Source organism: Achroia grisella, unplaced genomic scaffold (assembly GCF_030625045.1).
Source record: "Achroia grisella isolate CSIRO2021 unplaced genomic scaffold, CSIRO_AGI_Agris_v1 utg1320, whole genome shotgun sequence".
NCBI classification, from domain to species: domain Eukaryota; kingdom Metazoa; phylum Arthropoda; class Insecta; order Lepidoptera; family Pyralidae; genus Achroia; species Achroia grisella.
In genome coordinates this window covers 282922-301572 of record NW_026712621.1, presented here as the reverse complement: position 1 = coordinate 301572, position 18651 = coordinate 282922, and the positions used below count along the sequence as shown (strand labels likewise).

General features: G+C 30.7%; 2 protein-coding genes across 2 annotated transcripts in view; both read left to right on the top strand.

The window, feature by feature from the left end:
• The first annotated feature begins 18 nt into the window (after positions 1 to 18).
• On the top strand, positions 19 to 2101 carry LOC131855192 (dynactin subunit 6). The gene is made up of 4 exons (XM_059206438.1): positions 19 to 188; positions 266 to 436; positions 901 to 1073; positions 1477 to 2101. Exons 1-4 carry the CDS (start codon positions 175 to 177, stop codon positions 1695 to 1697), a joined length of 579 nt encoding a protein of 192 aa, XP_059062421.1. The 5' UTR covers positions 19 to 174; the 3' UTR covers positions 1698 to 2101.
• A 926-nt stretch (positions 2102 to 3027) lies between these two features.
• The window catches only part of LOC131855195 (phosphatidylinositol 4-kinase beta), a 56222-nt gene continuing 40598 nt past the window's right edge, over positions 3028 to 18651 (top strand). The window contains exon 1 of the mRNA XM_059206442.1: positions 3028 to 3537. Coding sequence (XP_059062425.1) covers positions 3440 to 3537 — 98 coding nt within the window. The 5' untranslated portion in view covers positions 3028 to 3439. The remainder of the gene's footprint in view (positions 3538 to 18651) is intronic.

Genomic DNA, 18651 nt, shown 5'->3' with positions numbered 1-18651 from the left:
ATGTCATTATTCATTATTTATTAAATCATATAATTTTCTTATATTGGGAATCGTAACATTAATTTGTTTTCTTTTACTTTTAAATTGATAAACATTCCTTAATTAATTACTGAAATAAAATTTGTAAAGAGACTATATGAAAAATATAATTAACTGATTTATAATACATTTAGTATGGCTCACAATAAGTATGTCTTTAATTTCCAATTTTACAGTCATATGTATATTTTCATTATTTTTGTTATCCTATATGATGTAATTTCAGTGTCAAGATCTTACCAGGAGCAACAGTTTGTGAGGACTGTACACTCGAAGGTGATATCACAATAGGTGGAGGTACAGTGATTCATCCAAGAGTAACAATTATTGCAGAAGGTGGTCCTATAATTATAGCTGAATATTGTATTATTGAGGAATACTCTACCATTATACATAAGTAAGTTTTACAGGATTACATTTATTTAATAAATATTGAAGACTTTCACAATTAACTAACCCAGAAACAGAAAATTATCTTACTTTTATTTAGTTTAGTGATGTATGTTACTTTAATTGTTACTCTATCACACTATATTCAAATGGAATTTGGTTTTAGTCTATAATGTCATTTTAAACTTTTCACAAGTATTAAACACTGATTTTCAAGAGCAGTAATCTATGTGGTATTTGAATAAATAAAATTTAAAATATATTCCTAATAAAAACAAAAACAAGTTCACTTATTTATGAAATCTGGTTAACATTGTAATAGACTGAATCTTTATATATTTATATATATAATATTGATCCTAAGTAGTGTTTTGTTGTTTAAATTCAAAGACAACTAAAACATTAATATGATTCATAAAAAATATATTAAATAGTGATATTTCATGACATATTATTTTCTGTAATTTTCAGAAAAAGTGATAAGCAAGAGAATCCACCAAAGCCACTTTTCATAGGTGCACACAATGTGTTTGAAGTTGGATGTAAGCTGGAGTCTCCATGCGGTCATATTGGAGAAAGTAATGTTTTTGAGTGCCGTTCATTTGTTGGTGTTGATGTGAAAATTGGGAGTGGTTGCGTTATTGGTAATTAAGGATTTATTTTTAATTTTTGTTTGACCATTAACGTCTAATCTTTATCTTAATCTCTTTAATGTAAATTAGGTATTAGATAGATGGCATGTAAGAATAGCAGAGAAAAGTGTTTCCAGTAGCAATTTTTAAAAAAAATTTGATCTTTTAGGGAATTCTACCACCAAGTGAATTAGAATTATTTCTGATTTTGTTTTACCAATAAACCCCTAAAGCAGAATTTATAAGTGAAATGAAATCAGATAATATTATAATAATTTTATACCTTTATAAAGTTAGTATTAAATTAACAAATAATTAAACCATATTAATTGAAAAACATGCACCCTTAGTTAATGTTTCAGCTGATAAATCATACTTTAAAACTACTTTATTTTAATACATAAATATTTTACAGGTGCTGCTTGTAATTTGACTGCACCACAAACATTAGTTGACAACACAGTAATATGGGGATCAGAACATCATATAAGAGAAGCATTGGAGAAGCAACCTTCACAGCTACTTCAATTGGACTTTTTGAGTAAAGTTATGCCCAATTATCACAGATTAAGGAAACCTAATGTCCATAAACGGCAACCCTCAAGACCGTCACAGGAGTCCTCACCAAAACCATAAAAATGTAATTAAGTATAGGAAGAGAAAACCAATATGTTTGTGCAATTAAAAAATCATAGTTGCTGTATTCAATTATATTTCAAAATCATTTGTAAAATTTGTTGAATTTTGTAAATGTATTACTTAATTATAAAAATGACATCATATTACTTTATCCATTTCAATGGTAAAAGGACAGTGAAATGAGGTATAATAAATACTTTATAGGAATAGCAACATTGTTCAAATGAATAGCAAAGTACCTTTTTCCACTGTCTAACACATCAATGTTGTTCTTAGATCATACAATAAGCACTTACTGTTCTTAGCTGTTCTATAAATTGTGTGTAATGCAGCTTATTCACATATAAAATTATTTAATATAAGTCCTGCGAATAAGCTTAAAATGAATGAGTAATGTAAAAACAACTCGCATTACTTGTTATAGAAGAAATGTCTCTTGAATAAAATATATTTCTTTATATAATACAATATCTAATTTGTATTTATTTATATTTATTGGAAATATACTGCATAAATAAAGTATTTACATATTTGTTTCTTTTTTGCATGAAAAATGCGTTCTTAGTATTGTTGTGCCATTAATTAAAATAATTTTTTTAGAACATTTTATTCTGTTATACTATTTATAGGTACATACATAGGTATATAATAAATATAATACAAGAAAAAGTTTTATCCATTTTAAAATTTTAATGTGATACTTCCTGAGCAAAGAACATCCCTTATGTAGAGGTTGCCAGTATATAATTATGTAAGTACTATTGCCGTTGTATTAAATTTCCGTAATGTAAAAGTAAGAATACCTTATTATGCAATAAATTGAATTTGTTTTAAAGGAATTGTATGTTAATTCGTGAATTAATTGATGTACCCATATAATTTCATATCAAAGTTTGTATGTGATTTAGAATACTATTTTGCAAATGAAATCATTTTTTTGTTTTATTCTAAACTAGAATAAAATAGTTATGAGTCAAATAGTTACATAATTAATACTCATCACTAATTTCACATTTTGCAATTTTTGTTATTATTGTTACTCTTGTAGTAGGTATTGTTTATTTTAGTGCACTCTCAGAACGAAACTATCTTAATGGTTATTCTGTTCTGGCACCTTCTTACGTCATATTTATATCTGTATATAAATTTAAACGAACAGAAAACAAGGGTACTTTTATCAGAAAATACATCTACGAATGCATACCACTTAAATAAAACATAGATAAAAATCAAATTTGTAAGGTAAGGTAAAAAGAGCTGGTACTCAGGTCTGTAAAAATACTAAATAAAAAAAAACAGCTGACATATTGAAAAAAAAAATGGAAACTAAAATAATGGAATGTCCCTTCATGTAAAGTACATAAACCATCGATATCTTTAATTTTTGAGACTTTATTTCATTTTATTAATTACTTTGCCACATATTACCGGATTTTTAGAATGATTAGTGATAATTTTACAGTGGTTTTAACTTAAATTTCCGCATCGTTTGTGTTAAATCATAATTAAACATTTTCGATAGTCAATGTTAACTGTTACAATATTTGTTTAACATACAAGAATTGATAGAGTATCGAGGGCTGTGAATAGATAGTTAATCTGTCATATCTTTAGACAAGGGGGTGAATACATTTTGTTTCGTTTTTCACTCGTCGCCATGTTGTCAATGTTGTTATTTACTCGTTGAACCTGAACAATATTGATATGATTATATTGTGCTGTGCTGTGACCCCGTCTTTATGAGCATGTTGGAGGATGTTCCCGTCCATGGAAGCAGAAGCGAAGTTAGAGGTGCAAAAGCTCCCACACATCAAAGGAATCTCAGTTTGGATTTTAGGTATGTTACCTCATTATATATGATAATAAATATTATCTCTAACAGTATGTTTACTCTAGATGTGTTTAAAAAATATATTGGGACAATAATGTAGTGAATTGTTCAATACATATAAATCAAATCATTAATTAACTAGTATCTTATGTCTTCACAGTTTGCTTTGCTTCAGAGATGAAATTTTTAACCATCCAGTATTCATGGATTTCTTTTTATAGGTTTTAAGTATATACATTTTATCAAAGTCTGTTATACTTTGCTTATTTTTGTCATCTTTTTATAATTATCTGTATGGTTAACCACAGAGATTAAACTTTTATACTAATGCTACTAAGTAATAATAATGTTAAAGTATTGAACTGGTATGGGTAAACCTTATGATATTTAACAATTATAGAGTGATAAATTGTGGCAACTTAAAATAAAGTTTTATCAGTTTGTCAGTCAAGCCCTGTGCATCTACTCTAAATAATAAATGAAATGTTAAACCAACAGGTATGCAATAAACAATTTCTTTTGTTTAGTATTATTGTTCAGATGTGTTATATATACATTGTTTAATTACAAGAAGATATTCATTTAATGTTTTGTAACATACTTTGTTTTATGTGTATTGTTGTCATGTTGTATTATTAATGTCAGTTACAATTTCAGCACCTGAAATATTTTTGTTTTGTGTTTGTGTTTCTGAATGCTTTTAGAGTTGGAGGTCATTTCATTTTAGATTTCATTAAAATCTCTTGTTCAAAAATAATTTGAAGTTTGATCATAAATGCAAACACAGTATTTATGATCAAACTTTAAAATTATCACTTACTAGTTACTAAATTTAATTCAACACAAAAACAATTATCTTTGTTCTATGAGTGATTTAGGTGATGTCATTTTATCCATAAAGACTTGGTATGGTGTAGGTTGGACTCCATTTTCCGCAATTGGCCTCTCATTCGGGCCGTTGTGCGTACTTGGTATGGTATTAAAATTTTAATCAATTTTTTTTTCACAAATATTGTATAAATAAATTACATACAAAGAACAGTAACTTGACAAAACTGCCTCGGTGGTCTAGTAGTTTAGTGTACTTAGTGGTTCACTGCCTTATTACCAATTAAGATGGTTTGTATCGGTCTGGTCTGTTTTCTACTTATATTATGTTTGTATGTATAAAAAAGCATTCATTTCAGTTGTCTAGTACCCATATCACAAGCACTGCTTAGTTGGGATTAGATGGTGCTGTATGAATAATCCTATGATATTATTATTATTATAATAATAATCTCAATCTGTCAGTCTGACCTAATTCAGCTCCTAAGCAGCTTATTTTATAAGCTGTGTTTCTGTTGAAGAGTGAAACAGTGATATTGCAGGATATGGAGCCATAAAATCATAGTTCTATGGGAACTTAGCTCATGAGTGATATTGCTGGTATCACACGATAATGTCATGTTGGTGACATTACATTATCATGTGATACCAGCAACTACTACTCACCAACACATGGGCTGTTATGTTCTATGTCATTCTAGTTACATAAAAAATTGAGTTATACAAATCACAGTCATCATCATTAATCTATTCTGTGTGAATATTTCTATTATATCTATGCTAGGTTATATGTGTATTGATCAAATGTAATAGATACATACTTATATACTTTTTAGTAAAGAAGCTAACAGAATGTCAGCATTACAAACTTAGTGTTATTTTAAAGCTGAATCGGTTGCCTATTCACCTCTGTGGCACATAAACTCACCATACATGAGGTAATGAAAAAATTCAAGCACAAATAAAAGAAATAGTTATTTTCCTTACCTCATATGTGTTACATGTTTGTAATTGGTGATTGAAGAATTTATTTTATTTATTTATATAACTACAATGCACAAAATATCAAGTTAAAAGTACATATGGCGGACTTAGCGCCTTATGGCATTTTCTATCAGTCTACCACAGGTTGTGCATAGAAAAATTTATCTATTTAATAGTCCCATAATGATTGGTGTTAAACCTAATTGTTTTGTATTTAACTCTTAATGGTGTTTAATAACTTCCTGCTGGCTGTTAACTGTTTTTAATTGTACATTATGGGTTTGGTACTTAATTAAAAAACTTTTATTACCCATAAACCATTCTAAATAAAAGACTAATATGTAAACAATAGACACAAGCTTTATGGGCTACAAAGTTTACAACTTCCTGGATGTTTAATTGAAACTCATTAAAATCTTTAAATGTAAAAATGTGTGCCAAGCCTACCATCAAAACTTGTCTATAACAATATAAAATTGTGAGATCTCAATCCCATAATGCTCATTTAAAACAATTGTGTATCGGCAATCTAATATATAATAATAACTATCATTCCATTACTACTTCATGAGCACAAACTTTCTTCCACTATTGCATATACATGTTTTCTACATGTTCATGGTACTATAAATTTACATGAACCATTGTTAAAATGTAACAGGCGGACACACTTTTCAGTTAATAATACTAGTATGAAATGTACACAATATATGTATTGTGTTATGAACTTATGATATCTGAAAGTATTATACTAAGCAGATTTATTAAATTTTGGGTTCTTTATTATTTATTCTTTATTAATTATCTAATGGTGCAAAACCAGGCTACATAGGTTGTCATATAATAAAACTAGAACTTTTCTTGTTACTATTCCTTTTGCGCTTCATGCGCAATATTAACCTCTAATACAAAATTCACACATGCGTTTTTGGAAAAGCTCAGTGGAGACCGTATCCTAAATTAAATCTGAATGGACTATTAAATATAATATTCAGAGCAAATTCAAATCTTCTAAATATCTGTCAACCAACAGAAACACGAAACTTAATTAATTTTAGAGTTAATTTCCTAAAATGTTGTAATTTTTGATGTATGCACTTTATTTTTAAGTGTTCATTGTGTAAAGTGTTATACCTACTTACCTCATGTTATAAATAGCCCCAATTTAGTGATCAGTTTATTCTAATTTCGTTACAATATTCAGGTCGCTTGGTTAGTGTTTAGGGTTCATGTAAACACAAAGTGGGCGTTATCTAGGGCATGTTCGCTTCGTAGCCAGGTGAACGGACGGGGCGAAAGTAAAAGTGGATTGCATCTCGTCGACGGAAAGCGGCGGCTATTTCCTGACCAACTCGCTATGTACTTTACTTCCATTAGGTACTCTCTGTGCTTATATGTACAGTGTTATTATAAAAGTAGGCACTTGTGCATATCTACCAAATTTGAATTCTTGTTGAACATCTAAAATTTAATATAGCCTCTCGAATTAAAAAGTTGGTCAATATCCTGCCATTTGTGTATAGTTAACACACAATGGTCAGGTTATTTTTTTAGGATTATTTTAGTCTGCTTATCAGATTTTCCCCTAAAAAGATTTTACTATTATTATAATTTATAACCAAATCAGTGGAGTTATTTTATTTATTCGTTCAAATATACCACTTATTAACATCATCAATCAAAGCTAATGTTCGTTGCACGCAAATTTTGAATCTTGTGTTAAAGATAACCTCTGAGGTAAAAGAACTCTAGTGAAATTTAACTCGCTGTTTGTTCCTACACGGGTCGGTTAACGACTGTCTGGTTCCTTTAGTAACTAGACTAACTAGCACTTACCTAAATAAGGCCGGGGACTATGGCCTAAAGGCGTAACTGGAGACTAACACAGGTCACGTAAAAATTAATTAGTTTTCACCTTTAAACGGCATAGCCTTACTTACTACGATCGCGCGTTCCATTGTATTTATTTGTATTGTATATATGGAACTAGATCGCGCTGTGTAAATTGTCCTATGTTACTATTATTAAATACTGGCTGTGCCCGCGGTTTCACCCAAGAAATTTGTAGTCTATGTGTTATTCTGATGTATAAGCTATGTTACTGTAAAGTTTTGTCAAAATCCGTCCAGTAGTTTTTGCGTGAAAGAGTCACAAACATACACCCATCCATCTATCCATCCATATTCACAAACTTTAGCGTTTATAAGTAAGAAGTACCTAGCGCTTTTGTTCTCATTGTTTACTCTACTTGAAATTCTAATTAAGTATAAATCATAAGATACAGCGTACGATAAACATAAAATTAGAAAGCACGGAGGTATAATACCTTAATTACCCGAAATGGCGACACATTTAGGGGTACCACGAGAAGAATCACATTGATGACCGTGATACTTTTCATGTAAATGGCTGACGGTCGCCACTTACCATCAGATGGGCTTTCAGCTTATCATTTCAGTCACATACTAAAAACCGAAGGAGAACGTATAAACACTTACGTCTTGACACTTACAGAATGCTTCATAAACTCTTTACATATTTCTGCCGCCAGGCAGCAGGTTGACCTGAATCAAATTCAAATCGCAAAAATATTCTTGCGATCCATTTAATCGCAAATGTAACAGAAATTGAAATAAAAACAAAACTGTAATAACCTTTGTTATTTTTCTGAAATAAACCTTATATAATGCGAAGAAAAATCGAATCGTCCAAAGAAATTACATAAATTATTCATGAAATCTCTATATATTTTAACGGTATATTTGAGTGTTCTGTGTTACTAGAGTTCATGTTGTACATCTTAAAGTTGACTATATATACTAAGAAATTACCCTCGTTTTTAGAAAAAAATATATTCATAAGAAAACTTAACAGTATAATCGCAGTTTTGCGGGTTACTTATTTTAGTAGTTTTTGTTATCGTTATCATTACATAGATTTTTTCAATACGCTCACTGAAATTAATTAGTACCTTCCAGAATTATGCTGTTACTTATTTATGCATCTATAAAAATATTAGCAACACTTCGTAGCAGAGTCGGCAAACTTAAAACGTTTAATCTCGTACGACGAAATAAAAATCTGATAAAATATGGTATATTTTCGTAGGTCCAAATCTGGTTGAAACTTGTTTGAGGATGAAAATGTCCTCGTACAAAGGCCAAAAATGTCGTATTTTGTACACTGATTCTCGTACAGTTGACATCATTTCTTCGTTGCTCTCAAAGCCTTATCAATTGTTTTATTGCTTATCAAACGTGATCAGTCCGGTTCCAAATAAATAATATAACATACTTTCATGTCACGTCTGTTGTTTCAGGTAGGGTAGTCAAATTCGTAGCCAGCTGTCTACGTCCTGATGAACGTAACATTACTTTGCGTATATTTTAATCCAACGTTATCTCTCGGATTATTTTGTTTCTTACAGATGTTTCCATCTCTGGAGAGCCTGTCAGAAATAGATATTAAAAGATTTTATGTATTTTCCAAATTAGAATTAACAGTGTTTGTGTTTTTAAGTCGCTTGAGTTTATAAGTCGCGATTACAAACCGCTGGGGCACGATGCATTACATAGGGAGATAAAACGAGTTAATTAAAATAAATTGTAATTTTGATAGCTATCTTTCATTTGCGTCAACTGTTACATTAACGATTCAATACAACGTTCATAATACAGTTATGTGCCTTTGTTTATTTATAGAATAAATCCATTATGTGGCCAGTAAGCTCATTACTTTGCTGTCATGTAGTGAATGATCTTGAGTGACGCTTTTTCCTCAAAACCTTGCAATTAATTTCAATTTAGCTATTTATTCCTTTAAGATAAAGCACGAAGGCTTTTGTGAATTTCGCTAAGGCAATAACTTTACGTGACCTATACAATGAAAGATGCTGCTACTTACTGAGAGATTAATAATAATGTTTTCAGCTGATATTAATGTTACCTAATATTGTTTTATTCGTAAACTTTTTCAATTATTACGATTGGGCTACGATATTGATAGGCACTGTGCTAACTAAAATGTTTATTTGTTTAAAACAATTGATTAGAATGTGAATAACCTTCTATAGTGTCGGCGATGTGCGTCGGACCGACCAAGGCCTGTTCTATTGTAGATTTGTGTACTTTGCTCATTAGAGCGTCGTGCACTGTCATGAGATTTTTAATATCAATTTACTTTCAAATCGATGTCGTAACTGATAATGTTTATACTAATAAAAGACAAGGCGCAACATATTAATTATAGTAATGTAGTATTTGTACAGGCCATATAAATTTAAAGGAAAAGGAGCAAAATATAACAATTGAAACACTAGGTAACTAGATGGCATAAAGTTGAGTGAATGTGAGGACCCTAATAACCTATACCTACTAGATATTACAAATGTGCCAAAGGTGTCAGAGAACATGATAATCAGCTGGTCCATGTTCAAATAGATGTACAGGTTTACGAATATGTTCACTCTCTTTGTCTGAAAACTAACTAAAATGTTTGTTGCTAGAAACAAGTATGAAATGAAAAAAAAAACAGTGTATTTGGAGTTGTATTTAGAAAGAGATTTTTTTAACATGTCTGTCACATTTAATTTGTCTTCGCTTGCTTATATTAAGTGTTTTCTTCGTGTTAACGAAATACTTAATTTACTTTTTTATTGTAATAATTCGTTGATTGTTTCTTCATTCTATACTCAACAAAATATATATTTTAAAGTTTTCTACACCATTATTGTACAGTGGTTTCACTTCTATTACACATTCACAGTGCTTTTTCTTTGTCTGGTTACTTCCACGAACACGAGGGGAGGGTTTCTGGGTTTTTCCCTATAGTTAGACTGATTGTTAGACTAGTCTGGCCAACGCTAATATATTACGTTTTATGGGTGTGCTTTCACACAACAATTCGACTTACTCTTATTACCTGAAAATTTAGAGTGAGTATTAATACTTATATGTAGTCATAACAATATAATGTTATGGTGGCTTGGTTTCTGTTACAAAAGTTGTTTCTCTTGATTTGACAATTCGCTAATTAGTAAAGACATTACAAACTGCCAGAAATAATAAATTGTTAAGTACTTTTATGTTAGTGAAAAGTTCTTGAAAACCGTCGTGAATTGCATTACGTAAAGTTTTACGAGTATCAAATTTTGTTTTTACGAAGAAGTTAAGCGAAAAATTCTTAAAACAGTATTTTAATATATACTTCAATTATTCCAAATTGCTGTTCGCCAGCTTGTCTATACGTATTTTCCGATCAGTATTCATAATTTTTATGAAAGATTCACCTTCGACTAACAATTATTGTTTTGTCCATTTATCGCTTCACTGATAACATCCGACTTGGGAGTTGGGAACAAAAAATTGACATTCTTCATTATTTGTCATAGTCAATGGAATTAGTACCAAATTCCAAATTCTTTGCTTGCTCTGAGTCACGTCCGTTTAATTGACTTCTCAAATGTCTCGTGTATACTATTGTATAAGTATATGATATCTCACTGTAGGTGTGTAAGTCTGACTTTTGCTCGCAATCACATGATTGATTTTGAACATTTGAGTATTATAGCAGGAAATACAAGGGAAATCAGTTCAATACCCAATAAAGGGATATAAACATCATAGGAATAATATCCTTATGATAGAATTTTTATGAATAATTGAAAAACTATGAAATAAACCCAACGATAATGGGAAAATATTATCTGTTCTAGCCGCAAATTTGAATTAGTTTCGATAATATCAAGTTATATAGTTTTCCTTTATGATTTAGATCTAAATAATAAAGAAACGCAAATAGTGTGCTGTAACTTTTGATATCGTCTTATATAATACTTAGCGATCCTAAATTTTAGGGTACCAAATACAATTGGCTATATTAACTCAATATCATTTAATTATCTATCTATCTTCATGTCAGCTCCTTTACAGGGGGCAAACAAACTAATCCTAGTGCCATTGACTTCTATTCCTACACAGCATTGTTACTTCATTCATTTTCATAACTATATAACTTCATCAGACAGCACATATAATTACGAGCCAAGAAGAACTGACAAGAAACCCAGCGCTTACTCTTTTCAAAAGAGATACATGATAGCAAAATGTATTTCATATATAAATTAAATTAAGGAAAATGTAGTGACGACCATATGTTATTACATATTTACCAAATATTCATGTTTGCTATACTTTCAATAGACCCCAAAATCATTAGATAATTAAATTATCCGTTTCGTTCACAACCAGGAGCTTATAATTATCGTCATCGGCAGTGATTCTAGAATATTATGACTAGTCTCCTTTGACACTTGAATTTAGTTTTTATTTTATTATATTATTTTACAGATTATTACCTTCACTCACATGATGTCGATGTTATGTTAGTTAACGTTTTACTTCCTGTATAATTATAATTTGTTTATGTGATGTATCCAAAATCTGTAAATTAAAAGAACATTTTAAGTGTATTTGACGTTGCTGGAAGATACATTTCTATTTCGCTGTAAATTGATGGAAAATTATTTATACATCAAAGTATTTTATCTTGTATAATTTACATAGGTACCACTATTGAATAAATATCCAGTCTTGTTTTGATTGGCACTATAAAAAGTAGCTGTTTACGGCAGCTTTGCATGCGTAGACCCGTTATCTGCTGTTCATCGTGGTGGAGCAAGTGTTCCATCGATCACCGTGGGGCATTAAATTATGAATGAATGATCACGGCTACTCTCGGATAGGGTTCCCATTAGTTTTTATAATATTAACCGGCGCCATTTTAAAACAGTTATGCCATTTAGTGTCTTGACGTCATTAAAATTGCTGCCTACCACAGTTGAACATAACAAAGTGTTATTTCACAATGCTACTTGATTGACTATTACCCTATTGAACTCGAGGAAAATGACAATACGTACGTACTATAATTAATACTATTGTCGCGGCAGATGACGCCGCATTCCAGCTATATTTGATAAATCGCCATCACGGTGCGCTTGTACTCACTTATGTCGATCCATAGCAGTAGAGTTCTCAATACAAATGTTATTTAGTTTTTGTACATTATTTGTATTCGTCTGCGATTCGATATCTTAACTAATTGAAAAGCAGCTTTAATTGTTCTTTTTTGATAGAAAGTATTTACTTCCGTAAGAGTCCGCATAATAAATTCCGGGCGTTTTGCGTCATACAGGTAACTTAAACGTTGCTAATTTATAACGGTTCACTTTATATTGTGAGAAATTAATATGAATAAATTTTAAACGAAAAGTGTTACGAGTCTTAGTACACAGGCTTACAGGAACGCTCGCCCAATGCTTGATTTATGGCGAATTGTGCGGAAAGTATTTGAACAACCATAGGATACCGCTTACCACTGCATCTTAAATTTTGTTCTGAATAACCTAAAATAATGATATATCTTATGCACACATCATGAGGTTTTGCTTTCATACATCACGTATAGATACAACACTAATAATAGTAATAAGTGTAGTTATATGCTCTTATATTATATTTTGCATACACTAGAGATTGTTGAAAAAAGTTGGTATGTATGGCTATGGATAACAAGGATAATGTACACAATATGTGACTCAATATTGTTTAAAAAACCGTGGTTGAATGAACTATAAACAAGTAGGTATATTAACTTCCATAATGCATAATAATGTAGATCATTTTCTTTGACGTACCATATGAATAACTTTAATTAAAATGCAACCTATGTGTGTAGCTCAATGTGATTCTAATGATATCAGCAATTTGTGTTTAATCTAAATGTTATTGTTAATTTGTTAAGGTAAATCCAGCGGAAGGTTTTAAAAAATCTTTTAAATTAATGTTTGTAAATTGAGAAGCCGTAGAAAAAATAAAGTCATTGTTAAATTTTTTGATGAAATAGATTTTAAGGAATTTGTTCATCAAATCATCGGAATTATAACATAAAAAAAAAACAAAAATCTAACAAGCGTAAAATAGCGTATAATGAATATAGGACATTTTAGCAGTTTACGAACGTAATTTTTTTTATATTATTTTTGTTTTTACCATACAATTGAACATACGTACATTAGAACTGGCAAGAAACTAAACAGAATTTCTTTTATTTTAAAGACAGTTTATTTACATTTTGTACTTATGTTAGTGTCTATGTCTAACATTAATTGAAAATCGCGTCCCGTATTATCTTATAATAATATATAAAAGTGAGACATTGTCTATAAAAACTATTCTTAATAGTAGTATGTCCACATGTTAAAACGTGCACTATCTTTATAATCTGCACGGTCCACAAGTAAATATTGTGATGACCTACTAACATGTGATGTGATCATGTGACGGACGACGCTACGACTTTACACTTCATCTAGATTCATTCTTATGTAATTAGAAGATCTTATTGATTTTCTAATATTGTTTATAATTTGACCATTACTTATCTCATTATTTTTGTCTATGATATACATACTGTATAACCCTGTTTTGGGTTGACTTGAAAAGATATCTTTGGGAGATAAGTCCTCCTTTGCTAACAATATTTCAAATATTTATTGAAATCAAATATTTAAAAGTGCAAGAAATAATATATACGACAAGACAAAGTCGTGTGTATTACATACACGCGGATATATCGGCACAGTACACAAGCAATGTGAATACGTTTTATCTAAAGAAATATTTTTGTATTATTTCATTTGAATAACGCCTACTACTTAAATTCTAATCATTTTTGAATAGATACGGAATACAAGGACACAACATGCAAGCTAAAATCGAAGAGACAGTGGTACTTACGTCGACGAGTTTTTATAAAGTCTATATTAGTAAAAGCTTATGCTTAACTCCAGCAGTGCATGTAGACAATAAAGAGTGCCTATTATGATAATGATGATGTTTTTTTCTTCCAAATGCAGAATCTAACATTTTCATAGGTCTGATTGAAGGCGATAATAGACACGACAAATTCTACACAGTTTCTATTATGAATTCAGACGTTTCGATCAGTAACTAAACAACGGGACATTAAGCAATGGCCATATGCAGAGTTGGTAGAGTGCAGCTATATGTTCCTTGTTCTGACTTTACACATAATAATATGTATACTCGTGCTACTTATCGCTACTTTGTAGTGCCTATTTGTGTATTTGATGCTGCGTCTGGTCGTTGGCGTATTGCGCTGACTAAATGGGTTAAAATAGATTACACACATGGGGGAATTACTTGTTAAAGCAATATTACGAGAATTCGTTATTAATTATCCACATTATATGTAGCAGTATTGGGTGTCTTACAATTTTATACATTACTGTACATATTATTATATGCTACTACTTACACACACATTTATCAATATTTGTCGCCCAATATTCATATATATATTTTTTAATTGTTGTCTATGTGTTACTCTGATGTATAAGCTACATAACTGTAACGTTTCATCAAAATGCGTACTATAGTTTTTAAATTAAAAGTAGTAATATTATGGATATTAAGACACATTAACACAAACTTTCGCTTTTATAATATTAGCAAAAATTTTTTGTTAATAAAAATAGCAATGTTGATTTCTATGTTGTTTTAGGATTATTCATTAAAAACAAAAAAATCAAATGTTACTTCATGAATAATATAAACTTATTTGGTGAAATAATACTAAATGCACTGTGATTATTACTAATGACTCTCGTCAGTATTTTAATAACAATTTTGCTCTAGTCTTTAGCGGCAATCATAACGGATGGAGGCACATTAGCAATCTCATGGGACACATAACGGGGTTCCATTATTACTGAGACCTTGTTGTGAGAGACTAGCTTATGATATGTCTTCCCACGGATTTATATTGAGGTCTTGCGCCCACATCGCGAAATAGAGGTCGATTAGTACTTACCGGTAGTATACCATATTTGTTTTGATAAATGTTTTGCGCAATATTATTAGGTGTAACTTATAAGATAGCACTGATAGGCGGATAGGCAGTCTGCAAATTCATCTTACGAACTATGCTCAGAGTTTCTCCTCGGAATTCCAATATTAAGTGTATTCCACAAGTTAGTTTATTACTGTGCATTGAAAATGTTCCGCTTTATACTGTCAATATACATTTAGAGCTGTTACAGGTGCCACCCGCGTTATCAAACTAGAGACGTCATACATACATATTACATCTTAGGAAATACGTACAAATGTATTTTACTTTTGTTGATAAGAGAGGAATTTTGAGCCATCATCTTAAATGGTAAAAATCCATAAATTACATTTTTATCTACTAATATTTATTATTATTAAGTACAATCTTTCTCTATGTAGTACTTTTGTGGTAGAGAATATGGCGGTTGTGTTTTCTCTAATGAAAAATATTGTTGAGTTCATAAATGTAAACATACTTACATATACATATTTTTAATGAAATAATAGAATAATTGTTGCTACCGACTTATAAATGTGTTAAAGTATTGCTGCCTTAATTGATATATTTAATAGAAGCAAGTAACAGTAGATGTCATAAAAAGTTTAGTTGTTGACCTTTAACTAAACTTGTTTCTTGCAATGATTGTCAAGGGGAAAATGAAAACAAGAAGTTCGAAAGTCGACCATTATCATTGATATATACTCATATACCTGTCCATATCAAATATTACTAAAGAAATATCTGCCTACATACATATCTATTTTTGCTTATCTGTCAATTTTCATAGGATGACGCATCGGATAACGTGGGAATTATACATTAAGAAAGAGTATTATATCACTATTATATGTAATATAATTATCAGAATTTGTACATATATTTTGATAATATTATTTTCAATGTAAGAAGTAAGTATAAATTAATCATCCGTATTTCCAGCTATTATTTGTATGATTCGTATTTATTTTTGCACTTCTGAATCATCATGCTCCTTGAATTGACATCCGAACTGTATGATTACGCATATCGCTCCCTGAAGTAATAGTAAGTTGTAAACATCATTAGTCACTTCATTAATTAGCCAAAGTAAGTAGTGTTAATTAAAGTAACGGTACTATATGAAGTGTTGGGGATAACCCAGAAAACAGTTCGACAAACCCTCAATTCCCACCCTCGGTAGAGTCATCGATCGATAACACAAATTGTAGGTTACGTCGGATACTTAGAAATCCCCTGAGGCTAAAAATATATTTATAATCAAATTTAATATGTGAAGCAATATCTATAGGAATACTGAACAGATCTTTATGGTTATTTTTATTACTTAATAGTGTTTAAATCCGTCTTATTTACATGATTAATAAGAGTACATAATTACTACGAGACCAACAAACCGATGGTTAGTCTCGTACTAATATAGTCAGATTTTTTTAACATAAGAAACGAAAGAATACCATAACATTGTATCTATAAATAGGAAGACTGACGTCATTTTACGAAAAGACAAACGAATACGATAACATTTGTTACGGTCAAATCTAAACGAACTAGATTATTACTCTCCTTAGGGTATAAAAGGGAGTGACACAATGGACGGAAATCATCAATCAGTTGCCCTCACTCACGACGAGAGGGTCCACAATACTAATAACAGTCGGCTACTATGTGGATACACGGTCTCCCCACGTCTAGTCACAAGTCTTCACCGCGTTTGTATTCTTGTCTTAGGTTGAAGGACCGCAATTGTATTAGCACAGTATGAACAACCCATGAACATTTCGGCCATAGACGTAACACCCATGTTCAAGTAAAGTGAGCATGAAGTGAGGCCACGCAAAATTGTTGGAAAGGTCTAATAAAGGTTTCAAGGGTCACCTTCAATTTTGTTTACGTAATAAGGTCTTCTAGAGTAACATGAGTAATATTATAATTCGATAGTCTGTAATTTCAGGTTTTGATAACACAGTATTATTGAAATGAAGCTATTAATGTAATTACTAGAATTCTTTCTGCATTTGGTTTACAAATCAGTAAACCAATTGCAGTCTAATAATTTTAAAGTTGATTTTAAGTGTAACACAACAGAGGTTAACTATTCCATAGGTTAATTCTCTAATTACACTAAAGTTTGTGCAGTGTAACTGGTTTGTCAGAGAGTTGGCAATTAGACATATCGTTGCTCTTACACAGAAGAGAATGGATCCGTTTGGACAGTAGCGCAAATAAAACTGGACCTGGTGAAGTTTATATTATAAAGACAATTAAATTATTAAATCTGTTTTGGCCATGAATACGCCCACGCTAGACCATTTTGTTTTAGCGTTCTTAATATAAACATGATTATATTCTTTCTTGGCAGTGAGTCCCCTTATTAATACAATAATTTACCGCTACTTGATTTCACATCATTACTTCGTATCATGACGCTGGAGATGATGCATCTTTATGTTTTTATATGGTAGAAGATATTGTGATATATTGTTTGTTTTTTTTATCGGTATAAATTAATTTTGAACTATCTTAAAAATGTTAAAACTTTATATTTATACTCGCTTCTATATTTTACCATGTAACCGTATATATTCTTCATTCGTTATTATTATCATCAGTTTTAATATTGTATAAATTATTGTCATATAATATAAGTGTTATATAATGAGAATTCAGCTTTAGTTCTTTTAGTAAACATTAAGCTCTGCGCGTATGTAATCGATGACACAGTTAGATCCTAATATGATAATAAGATGCTGAATAAATTTTCGCCGATCGAAATGTCGATTTCTAGTTCGTATGCAAATGAAGTGGTCAGGCGAGTGTTTCGCACTGTTGGTAATTCAATTGGTGCACATTTGGGTAGAGTGGCCTCGGTCGCCTGGTTCGGAAGTACCAATTCGTAGTTTAGCACGCCTTGCAAGGTCGTATCTCTCGGTTGGTTTAGTCCACCTATCGCTAACTTTGATAATGTATCAGTTACTTTGGTATTAATAATCCTTTAAGACACGTTCGTTTCAGATACAGTGTATTGAACTGAAAATATGATTTCTTAATCTTAGTTCTTTTTTCAACATTCTGTTACTATCATATTATTACTTATTCTAGCTTAGGAATTACGACGCCTCAGATCTAAATGCAATTGTAAAGTAAACTTATCTTACACCACCCCCACCACGAAACCAGTATAGTAGCCATCTATCACGAAGAGTTTAAGTAAATCTTCCAACGTAGTCTACTGACTATCTTAATCACTTTATTTATCTTCAAAAGCCTATATATTATATCCTCAACCTTTCTTTCATCCACCGTCTAACCGTTTGGGCGCGAATTACAAGATATATCTTTGCAGTAAATTTTAAGATAACTTATATACGCACGTTCTACAAAATATGGACCTTA